The sequence below is a fragment of the Arachis duranensis genome, chromosome 3 (genome assembly GCF_000817695.3).
Source record: "Arachis duranensis cultivar V14167 chromosome 3, aradu.V14167.gnm2.J7QH, whole genome shotgun sequence".
In the NCBI taxonomy this organism is placed as follows: domain Eukaryota; kingdom Viridiplantae; phylum Streptophyta; class Magnoliopsida; order Fabales; family Fabaceae; genus Arachis; species Arachis duranensis.
Genome location: NC_029774.3, coordinates 110,933,299 through 110,945,452, shown reverse-complemented (window position 1 = coordinate 110,945,452; position 12,154 = coordinate 110,933,299). Strand labels below are relative to the sequence as shown.

General features: G+C 33.1%; 1 protein-coding gene and 1 long non-coding RNA gene across 4 annotated transcripts; one reads left to right on the top strand and one right to left on the bottom strand.

Moving 5' to 3' along the window:
* The first annotated feature begins 727 nt into the window (after positions 1-727).
* Positions 728-7,015, top strand: LOC107480163 (diacylglycerol kinase 2). 3 transcript variants are annotated; one of them, XM_021138793.2, is made up of 9 exons: positions 728-930; positions 1,036-1,079; positions 1,730-2,883; positions 3,679-4,054; positions 4,127-4,203; positions 4,529-4,648; positions 4,759-4,923; positions 5,615-5,752; positions 6,448-7,015. In XM_021138793.2, exons 3-9 carry the CDS (start codon positions 1,810-1,812, stop codon positions 6,598-6,600), a joined length of 2,103 nt encoding a protein of 700 aa, XP_020994452.1. In that variant the 5' UTR covers positions 728-930; positions 1,036-1,079; positions 1,730-1,809; the 3' UTR covers positions 6,601-7,015. The 3 variants fall into 3 exon arrangements, with proteins under 3 accessions (XP_020994452.1, XP_015955793.1, XP_052115599.1); XM_016100307.3 differs by lacking the exon at positions 1,036-1,079; XM_052259639.1 differs by lacking the exons at positions 728-930; positions 1,036-1,079 and adding an exon at positions 1,100-1,312.
* A 1,558-nt stretch (positions 7,016-8,573) lies between these two features.
* LOC107480164 (uncharacterized) lies at positions 8,574-11,552 on the bottom strand. Its single transcript, XR_008006970.1, has 3 exons — positions 9,977-11,552; positions 9,241-9,352; positions 8,574-9,026 (listed from the first exon to the last, which is right to left on the bottom strand). It is a non-coding gene; the product is annotated as an uncharacterized LOC107480164 (long non-coding RNA).
* Between the last annotated feature and the right edge of the window lie 602 nt (positions 11,553-12,154).

Genomic DNA, 12,154 nt, shown 5'->3' with positions numbered 1-12,154 from the left:
AGAATTATAAAAAATAGTTACCGGATTTACAAAAATGATGATAGAGCACATCAAATCTTAAACAGAGTTCGTGAATCACCCACAAAATGAGCAAGCAAATTTGTAAAACTAGGGATAAAATTGTAAAAGAATAAAGGGAATAGCCTATTATAAAAGGGAGGGGAAGATGGGAGGAAGTTGTATTTATTATTTACACACAATTTCTCATCATTTGAAATACATTTAAAGTTTTCATTGCATTCTTTGTATATTAAATAAGCTTCTTTGTATTATATTCAGGCTTCTGGATTATAATACAAGCTCATATTATTCGATCATATTGTGAATATTAATATTTATTATTAATTTATTAAATGTTATTTTGTTATTGATATTACTTTTGTTTAATTTGTATCTATGTATCTAATAGGATTATATATTTTCATTGTTAATAAGATATTAGCACAGGTTGGTAATATATAAATTCTAAAACATTAAGATGATATCCTTAAAAATAAATGATCGAGATATTGGTATTAATTATTATTCCTTATTTACAATATATTGTTAAAATTATGTTATGAGTGAAAGTATATATATATATATAATCTTACTTCCCATATAAGTAAAGGGACTTCAAGTCTTCAAATTAAATATAAATAAAAAATAAACATTATTTAAATTTTTGAAATGAAAAATAACGCAAATAAATAAACAAACATAAAGAATAAATGAATGAGGTGTGAGTAATTGGAATGCATGTTGAGGAAGTTCGATTTAATCGATGCAGACGTCTGAATTCGGAGCAACAGAAAGGAGAAGAAGAAGAGAAGGGGGAAAAGGAGAGTTCATTCCCCATTGTCCTTTCCTCTCTCCCTCTTCTTCGTTCGTAGATTCACGTGACCGAATCGTATATATTAATATTCTGTCGTCTCTTTCACACCTTCTCAGGTTTGTGAATTTTGATATCAACGTTATATATATCTTCTCTGATTTATTCATTCTGTTACGTAGATCGAATGTCTTTCTCAGTTCCTTCAATTTCTCAATCTCTAGATTCGATCCTTTGCTGCTGCATTTCCATTCTCGCTAATTATACCGTAATTTTTCTTCATCTCCATTTTTTATGTTACTTTCTTCTTTGTTTTCTAAATTCACTTTACCACTTTAACGTCACACATTCGACAATTTATTGCCCTATGCTTTCTTTTTCTATTTTATTATTATTATTATTATTATTCTTTTACTTTCTTAATTGTGAAGCTAGTTTTTCTTTGGAATTAATGGCTTCTGCCTTTTGGTTTTGCATATGATTAAGGAGCAGGGAAGTGGTGTAAGTGAAAGCGAAAGCATTATGATTTCCAATTAGACTTAGCTTACTTGCTATGATTTTATTTGGTTTGTTCATGTGTCCTCCCTGACTATTCAATTTTTTCTTTTTCTTTTTTTTTTTCCCTTTTGTATTATTCTTGAATACTTTATTTCTTTTATTTTTGTTGTTTGTTACTTTGTTTTCACACTGAACTAAGCTTTTGAACTACCTGTGGGTCTCTCGGACCAATGATTTTCTGGAAGAAGCGACTATCATGTTCTGATTTATATTTATCTGCCCTACGACCTGCCGATCAACTTTTGCTGCCCATACTCAATTATTCTAGATTTTCTGACTAGTTGTTGTTGTCAGTGAGATAAGGTTCATTTGTGTATGATTCTGTAGTAATGGTTGGTATTTGTATGAGAAACTGTCCAGGCTCTGTGCACATAAATCCTGTGTTTTCTGATTTGAATTGGATCGTTGGAGACATCAGACAATAGTTCATAAGTTCCACCATGATAGATTTGGGGATTTCCTTTTTGAGGCTTTTCACTAGCCTGGATGCTTCTGGGGCATCTATTCTTGGATGGCTGATTACTGGATCATTTGGAATTTTGGCTGTCATATATGGCATTCTCAAGTGGCAGAGAAGATCATCCCTGAAATGGATTAAAGCTGCAGCCAGAGCAAAGAAGAAAGTTTGGAAGAAGTTTAAAGTACCTTTGTCAGAGCACTTGTGGGTTGAAGATTTTACTCTCAGGGAGCAGCCATCCACTTGCTGCTTCTGCTTGACTTCTCTGTGGCCTTCTCATAGCTTAGGTACAACAACAATGACACAACGTTCTCCTATCCATCGTTGCTCTGTTTGTGGTGTCGCAGCCCATTTCATCTGTTCTCAATTTGCAGCAAAGGATTGTAAATGTGTGGCTCAATCTGGTTTTAGCCACATTCGACACCACTGGTCTGAAAGATGGGTTAATGCAGATGAATATCATGAGATGTCTGCCTTTTGTTTTTACTGTGATGAACCATGTGGTGTTCCATTTGTCAAATCTTCCCCTACGTGGCATTGTCGCTGGTGTCAGCGCCTCATTCATGTCAAATGTCATAATAAATTGGTCAAAGATTCTGGTGATATTTGTGATTTGGGTCCTTTGAGGCGACTTATCCTCTCTCCTCTCTATGTCAAAGAAGTTGATGAAGATCCAAAAGGAGAAAAACTGAGTTCTATTATAACCTCTTCCGTTCGTGGTCAGATGAGAAAACGGCGTAATCGCAATAATAAGCATGGAGGTAGTTCGCGTAATAATAGCAAGCCACGTGACCCCTCGGTCACTGATGCAATATTGTTTGACTATGTATTGAATGGTATAGAGGATTGGGACCTGTCTGGTGATGAGATGCTCTTTGACTTCCGTCGCATGAACAATGGTAGAGTTCTAGTAAATCCTAATCCAATCAAGAAATACACATTGGTTGATTTGCCATCCGATGCAAGGCCACTTTTGGTCTTCATTAATGCCAGGAGTGGTGGGCAGCTTGGGCCTTCTCTTCAAAGGAGATTGAACATGCTACTAAATCCTATTCAGGTGATTACATTATTCTTTGATAAACAAATATGCTATTGCCTTTTGTCAAAGCTCTGACTTCTGTCATAAAGCCTGTTAGAGATATATTTTTAGGTCTTCTTCAGTGTCGTCATGGATTATATGGTTATGCTTTGGGAGTTTGTTTGATCATTGGTTGAAATTTCTTTATTCAACCCTTGTTGGTTGTTGCCCTTCATAGTGCCATGAATAAATTATAGACACTAAAATTTCTTTTTCCCCAATTAATTACATTGTGGCTGTCTGTTGAATTCATAAAATTCCTGATTTCATAGGTAGACTTTAGAGCATATTTCTTAATGTATCTGTTCATAAAGGTTTAAAGCAGAGCATATACTTTGCTGCTGTTTTAAGTATTTCTTGCTCTTTAAAATTGCTGACAAGCTAATAAAATGAATAGATACAAGGTTTTTAAGCTTTTTAGCTTAATAGCATTAAGCAGAATAACTCAATACAAATGAACCTGGAAAAACATTTTATGTTTTCTATTATTGCTATCTTCCAGTTTGCTTGATCAAATATGGGTTCCTATCAATCCCTTGTTCTTTTTTTTTTTTATGCACTGTGTAAAAATATATGATATCTGTATTATAAAGATTAACATCTCACTAAATCCTACTTAAAAACTCCAATCATGCTAATTATTGATGTCTTCTTTCTTCCAATCTTCTGTAAACTAGTAAACTAACAATGCTAGTCTGGATATAGATTTCATGTTTCTCATTTCATATCTTTGTCTCATTGGATGTTTCTGGTTTGGCTATTTTTCTCCTGTAGATATTTGAATTGAGTGCTTCTCAAGGTCCTGAGGTGGGACTGGAAATGTTTAAAAGTGTGCGATATTTTAGAGTGTTAGTATGTGGTGGGGATGGCACTGTTGCATGGGTCCTTGAGTCTATAGCAAGACTGAATTTTGAGTCACCTCCTCCTGTTGCAATACTTCCACTTGGAACTGGAAATGATTTGTCCAGGGTACTGAATTGGGGAAGAGGCTTCTCTGCACTTGATGGACAGGGTGGGTTGACCACTCTTCTGAATGACATTAACATTGCAGCAGTAACCATGCTGGATCGCTGGGAAGTTAAAATTACAGAAGAGAACTCTGAGGGAAACCCAAACAAAGTGAAAACTAAATCTATGATGAACTATCTAGGTATATCTCCGCAACAAATACTGTCTAGGGCGATTCTGTAAGTAACTGACATCTGTGAACTGATTTTTATAGGGATTGGATGTGATGCAAAGGTTGCATATGAATTTCATGTTACAAGACAGATAAATCCAGAAAAGTTTTCCAGTCTGGTAGATATTTCCTCTTCCTCTTTTATTTTTACCGGAACATATTCTTCCATCCTTGATAGTAATTTATCAAATTGAAATATTTGTTCATGTTAGACCATGCATGACAATGTCTAGTTTGGTTTAAGCGCACCTTCTTTAACCTACCATTTTAGAGATTCAACAATAAAATTATAGTGCTGGTGCATACCACTACATCGATAAGCTTTAGCTCAAGAATTTCAATAAATTATATGTTTCATGCTAGCCCTTCTTCATTAAAAATCTTGGCTATATTTTTGTTAATTTTTCCAGGTTTTTAACCTTCATAATGTCTATATATTTTCAGTTTGTTAATAAATTGAGATATGCCAAAGAAGGAGCAAGAGATATTATGGACCGAACATGTGCTGACTTGCCATGGCAAGTATGGCTTGAAGTTGATGGTATAGACATTGAGATTCCTAAGGTGAATTACTGATACTAAGACTTATTTTCACATTTAAGTCATTAATTAACGTTAAGAATATTGTCCAAATTTATATGTAAATCGTCATTTATTAATTCTTCTTCATGCAGGATGCAGAGGGCTTAATCGTGCTTAATATTGGGAGCTACATGGGTGGAGTAGATCTTTGGCAAAATGATACTGAGCATGATGATGATTTTAGTCTTCAATCCATGCATGACAAAATGCTTGAGGTGGTATCTGTTTGTGGGGCATGGCACCTAGGCAAACTTCAGGTCTGGTATAATCTAACGACCTTTATTTTCCCCGCTTAAATATAAATCAAGTCTTTATGATGATACATTTACATAAGCATACTTATAAATAAAGCTATTTTACTGTTGTCTGTTTAAAAAAAAAAATTATATGAACATATTTTCATATACGTATAAAATAATGTCGTGAATGCATTTAGGTATCATTAATAATATAGTTATGTACACAGATTTTACTCATTAAAAAGCTAGTTATCGTGCTCATTCTTCTTTAGTCAAAACTTCAATCCATTGAATTGAAGTTTTTATTCATGTTCATTATAGTCTATCATCTTTCTCCATTTGATAATCTAATTTGTTCTTAAATAAATGTTTATTGTCACTATATCATCTTTCTCCATTTGATAATCTAATTTGTTCTTAAATAAATGTTTATTGTCACTATATAATTGTTTTTGCCATTATTAGTTTATTACTATCCTTAAATTATGAATTGCTTCATTATTGTACAAACCTTTCTTTCTTTTTATATAACTTTTATTTTATGAATCCTTGTCTTAAAAATGACATCTAGATATAAGAAAACAATTGTAATTAAGTGGTTCATGTCTTTTTACAATTATTTCATGCTTATATTTTCTGCAATGTATGGAAGATAAATTTTCAAATGTATGTTAAACTACTAAATAGTAATGATTGATTTGTTGTATAGGTCGGACTTTCACAAGCAAGAAGGCTAGCTCAAGGTAAAGTCATTAAGATACACTCTTCAAGTCCTTTCCCAGTTCAAATTGACGGGGAACCATTTATCCTACAACCTGGCTCGTTAGATATAACACATCATGATCAGGTAATTGCACGCTTTAGGATTTTTGTAGTAAATTTACTCTCACATCCTTCTACTAAATGTTACACCTCCTATATGTGGGTTTGGAAAGTACTTCCGCTGGTTAACATTGAGTGGCTCCATTTTTCTCATAAACCCTGCGCAGTCTTCTAGGTTTAAACCAGTGATAACTCATCCAGTCATTCATGAAAGAAATCAAAATTTAGATAATCGTTTGCATTATATTCACATGGGAAATAAAGAAAGGAGAGAGGGGCTTACTACTTGCAAGAAATTATAAATCCACCTAATTGGTATGCCGATTGCTGAAAGATCCTTGTAACTTAAAATTTCACTCACTAGTAAATTACATAACATGTCACATTCCCTAAGCGAGATTTTGAATCAGAAAGATTATTAGGCCTGATAGGAGGCTATATTAACATTCTGCTATTTGTAAATTGTAATACCTACTGCAATAGTTAAGAATACTAGCAAGTGTAACACATGCAGATTAAAACAAGATTGTGATTATGCACAAGTTAAGCACTGTAAGTGTTAAAGAGTAGATGTAATTATGAGCATCCTCCCAATTCCACCCTATTTGAAAGAATTGGTATTGATGAAGACTTCCCTAGAAGATTGATTAGTTAAACTGATCGAATTATTAACTTTTGTATGATGGTGGAAATCATGGGATTTCATTTTGCTATATTCAGGTATTCATGGTGAGGAGGACATCAGAAGATGACCCGAAAGGGCATGCAGCTGCAATTATGACGGAGGTGTTACTAGATGCCGAGTGCAAGGGCATTATCAATGCATCTCAAAAGAAAGTTATTCTCCAGGACATGGCCATCAGTCTTTCTTAATTCACCATGTTGATGTGGTTACCCATAAAATGGGTATTTTCCCACCCTTTAATCCCTTTATTATGGGAGCAATTTTTGGTAACTATCAGAGATACAGAGAAATGATATAGTTCCACAAAGCAGCAGCTAATAGACGAGAGTGAAAATTGTACGGCGGCTTGGTTATTTCTTATTTTTGTTTCCCCCTTGTGTTGCTTCTACACATCAAGCTGTGTATATTTCTAACCCAGTGTAACATATCTTCAAGCCAGAAAGGCCCCCCTCTAATTTTTTCGGCCTTTAACGTTGATTTGCTAGGTCCTCTCATTAACTTCTAAACAAGAATCGTGCATTTGTTGACAATAGTTTTTCTTTGATGAACGTAACATTACCGTTGATTAAAACTATGATATGATAATTAAGTATTACTAGTCTACTAGCATTTTAAAATGGAATCACACTGTTAAAACAATAAATTGCTCTTACGACCGAAGTTATTATTACACGTATGGTTCATAATGATGCCCTTAAATCCTTCTTGCGGTTCACATTCATCAAGTGGCGTTAACTCGGCGTAGCTGTCATTCTGTCGATTTGTTAAGGGGGCAAACACATGTTCGAATTGGAACGAAGTTCTTCGTTTCTAAGTTGCAGAAGCTCAAGTAATTAATTAGTCACGGCTCAGGAATCGTGTGATCTTTTATTAATATTTATTGGAGGCATGTTCTGTGGGCCACAGTGATATCAATGTCCTTTTTTTAAAAAATGTGAGTGACAAAAAAATCAATCCAAAATTATTTTATTTTATATTTATTAATTATATCTAAAATAAATAGATAATATTAAATGTAATAAATATGTAATTTTAGATATTATAAATATTAGGTTAAATAAGTTAACTTTAAATTATTATTTCTCTCATTCCTTCTTCTTTTTTTTCATCCACAAATGCATATAAATCTTCAGGGAATGGATCATTTTAATTGTTGAAAAAAATTTAAAAAAAATGTGATTCATAACTTTTATGTTTTTTTTTTTTTTTATTCTTCTACTTATAACAATTAATGGTGAGAGATTATATTTTATTACTGCAACCTCAAAGTTTAAGCCAAACTAATAACTACGCATCTGTATCATGTCATCATGTGCCATGCAAACGTCGACCTAACGCGTTTATTAATCTTGAATTGGTCGATCGTTATTGGTCCTTCCTTTAATTTCTATGTTCCATCAAAATCAAAAACATTGCATGAAACAACATAACAAACTGGTTTGCTTATTCACTGGTCTCTGGAGTCTACCTTTGTCTCTTGTGTGTGATATATAAAGTTTTTTCTAGAACACGTTTTGTTTTCTTTACCATACATTATATCTTACATAGTCGGAAAGGATTACATGATAGCATCAAATTTCTTTCAAAAAAAAATGTAATAACAATATAACTAATTTTGCTTGGAAGTCAAGAATCCAATTACATTGAAAGAAGCAGCAGTTTTGTTTAGAAGCAAAAATATAACGTCAAACACAACAGAAGAAAATAAGGTGCAAAATAATTTCAGGGAGTCGTAATGCATTTGAGTATGGCCTACTACATAAATATATATTATTACTTACTGAAATATCTAATAATAAAAAGTACAAACAGAAAAGGCATGAAGATACAAGTCACGATTTTCGAAATATGAAGACCGAAGGTAGCATGGAAAATATAAATTAAGGCGTGATAGTCTAAACAATTTTTTCTGAAAAAAAAAATAGTATTACTATTCTAAGCTTGTTATACCGAATTTGTTAACTAATGTAGTTTGATTATTTGTGAGATGAGCATCATCACTTGCGACATTAGCTAAGAGCTACCGCGTCTTCTTCCTCTGAACTCATGAGTTTCGTTTCCCAAGAAGAAGAAAACGTCAGATAGTCTCTGCATTAATTCACTCTCTCTCTCTCTCTCTCTCTCTCTCTTTCGAAAATCGAAATGCCAAAAGATGAAAAGGTGGAGGAAGAAGTTGATATTGCTGATCGAAGCTGTTTCCGAAGATGGCTCCTGAATTTTCAACAACTTTAAAAGCTCCATTATTACATTACACTAAAATACACCTTCTTACATATATACTTAGAAAAGAAGAGAAGAGAAGAGAAAGAAAACCATGATGTCTCGTCTCTTTCTCTTCTTTCCATGTTTAGTTTTGCATCATCATGCATCGACCTCTTGAGTCAGTGATCTTAGATGCATCTTCTGCTACATCTATGTCATTGATAGAATCCATTGCTTCTTCTTCTTCTTCTTCTCGTTAACCGTTCCAGCACATCTGATCTATCTCTCATCTCTTTCTTTAATTTCTTTCATTCATAACTCATCAATTTCCTTAATAGATATGCCTCTGCAGCAACTAGGGCATCATCAATTAAATTAATACTCCTCACTGCCATTTTGGCTGCACAACAAGCTACAATAATAAATCCAGTACTACATTAACTTTAAACTAAACAAGTGACCTCACATCATATTTATTTAATTATATCTCTATGGATATTGGATATCATAACAACAATAATAATAATAATGTAGTTAATAAAGGATATATGAATGAAGAAGCGTATTAGTATTACTAGCTAGCTAGCTAGTTGGTGCTTTACGGGGTGGGTATCTCTTTAATTTACCTGAAGTACATTGCATTCAGATTGATGAAAATGAGGCCTTTTTTCTTTGGCAGTTGAATGTATGTAAGCAGGTTCCCTTCAAATCACTATAGTTTTCACGATGCAGAAGAGCCTGAAAAACGGGTTAAAAAGCTAAACAAGCAAATAAAGGTGAAAGGACTTGGAAGTCAGCAGGTATATAGAAGCTATTAGCTATATAGCTAGTGGTAGAAAAGGAAGATAGATTAGAAAAAGAAAGAATTTCACATCTGATGTATGTATATATGTTAGGATACTGTTGATGGCTTCAGTGGCTTTCTTGTCCACGTGAAATAAGCTAAACATTCCTCGGGGCCCGGAGACAAAGCTACTACTCCTATTTCACATTTTTATATATCTATCTTAATCATGAATTAACATACATACATATATAGCAGAAAAACAAGACACATTTTAAGCATATACTTGATTACTTGTCTCTCTTTCAGTTTGGGTGATTTCAGCTTAGTTATATCTAAATCTAATAAGTTCGACTAATAAAACCATCATGTATGTTAAGCTGTACTTTCTCAATTGCTTGAAATTAAACCATGCTAAAAATCCATTAGTTAAGAAGGACAAGAAAAGAAAAGCATGCTCCAGGAACCTTAAAATAATAATTCACTGCTGCAATCTTGAAGCATAACTTACAGAAGCAGTAGTGATAGATATCTATCATCATTATTAGAACAATAATGGAAAATAAAGTCTGAGCTACCTTTCAACTTGTTCTGCCTTGATGTGCATTGTTTTGGCTCACTTGCCAGTTCATTTTATTTTCCATTATAATTAATTTGGAAAACTTGGAGGTTGCAAAAGAGGAACTTAACATTAAAAAGAAAGTGGAAGCAAGCAGAAGCAGAAGCATATAGCAAAGGTTGGATGGGGGGAATGAAGCCTGGTCCGAGATTATTAGTCACTTTGACTAATCATCATCAAATCAAACAATTCATGAAGCTAATAAGACCTCTCGAGCCAGACAACATTCCTCTCAACCTTAACCTTTGCAGCAGAAGCAGCCACCACCTCCCTCATGAAGAAGAAGAAGAAAAAGAAGAATATAATGATGGAGTTTAGTTAGTTTGAGAGGAATGAAGCCTGGTCCGAAGCCCAAACCAAATTGAAGCCTCGAGCCAGCCATCATTCCCCTCAACCACCAACTCATCCTCTCTAAACCCTAACCCACTCTTTGCTTCTTTATATATACACACATGTGTGAGTCAATGAATGAAAGAGAGAGAAAAAAAGCACTGACTCACACTAATAATGGTGCTTTTTAGTTACCACTCATGTTCCAAAATTAGGTTATGCAAAACGGTGTTTACTTTACACTAATAACTTACATCATCACGACATGTATATTATTATAAAATAAAATAAACAAACATACCACAAACATAACCAAAGCAAAGCGTTCCCTATTGCGTTGAAATATTATTTACCATATTCGTTCATCTACACCGACCTTAATTAAATCTATATATCCATGTCATCTTATTAACGGAAGAGAAATAAATTTAACACTACATTAACCTGTTTTTAGTTTTTTGCATGTGTGACTTGAATTATAAAAAACAAAATAAATTAAAGGATAAAATAAAGTCCACTATACTAGTACTGTCCAAGCATTATTTGTTTGTTTCCAGGTAATAAAGTCAGAAACACATTGGAAATTTATTATGTGGTGGTGGTTGTGGTGGTGGTACGGTGGAGCAACCGAGGCGTTACTTTGTAGGAGGAGGCGTTGCATGGAGATGAGAAGGAACAAGACAAAATGAGTATTCAAAAGCACACAGCATAGTGACATAGTACAGAGACATAGAAGCAAGTCTCAATGCAAGTCTTGGGTCTTTCATCATTGCCTTATTATTACTATTATTATTGTGATCCCCACTTTCAATCTACCCTCTAACTGTACCATGCCCTTTATTATTCGCATACTATATATTACTCTCTCTACCTACCTTCATATTTCTTCTGGGACACCACACCACCTATTAAACTATCCTCATGGCTGAATTAGATAATGTCATGCCAGCTCTTATTATACATACATACATACATACATACATACATACATACATAATAGTATAGATACCATGCATAGTAGCTTAATAAGTAGTATATATGGGGAAACTAATAATATTATATTATATATTCATTGAGATCATACAGCGGTTATGCCTGCAAGTTTTACTTGCTCCTCCTTAATTGGCCTATATACCCTAATTGATGATAGCCGTTATAGTATGATGAGAGAATTGGATCATATTATATAAATAGGAGTATCTTGGTTATGGATAACAAACCTGGACCTGGTGTAGTTGTTTCATGAACCTCCCTCCCATTTACATGTTACATTTTAATGCCTTCACTTGCTTTTATATACAATCACGGTGCTGCTGTACTGTACATACCTCCTGCATACAACTTCCTTTGTCTTTATACATAATTAGTTTAATTATATGCATGTCTTAATAATTCTGGATTTCTGGTCACACTGTCTAATTTAATTTTAATTTTTAAAATATTTTATATAATTGTTTAATTATATTTTTTTTTCTACAACATTTTCGTGAGAATGGTACCATTATTGGATATAGCTAGAAAATTTTATTAGAGCTTTATCATTAGTTATTTACAAGCTCACAAGAAAACTGTTACTACTGTAGTAAAGGGTGGATTATATAAAACATTTTACTCTAATAATACATGTAATTGATTGTATTATTAAAAGAATTTAATTCTACGGTATAAAATATTTTTACACAAATTTTAATTGTATATTTTTATATTTATTAGAAATAATTAATTTTAAAATTTATTATTTAAAAAGATTTAAATACATAATTTTGATAAAATGGCATAAGAGGATTAAAAATAGTATTGTCAAATG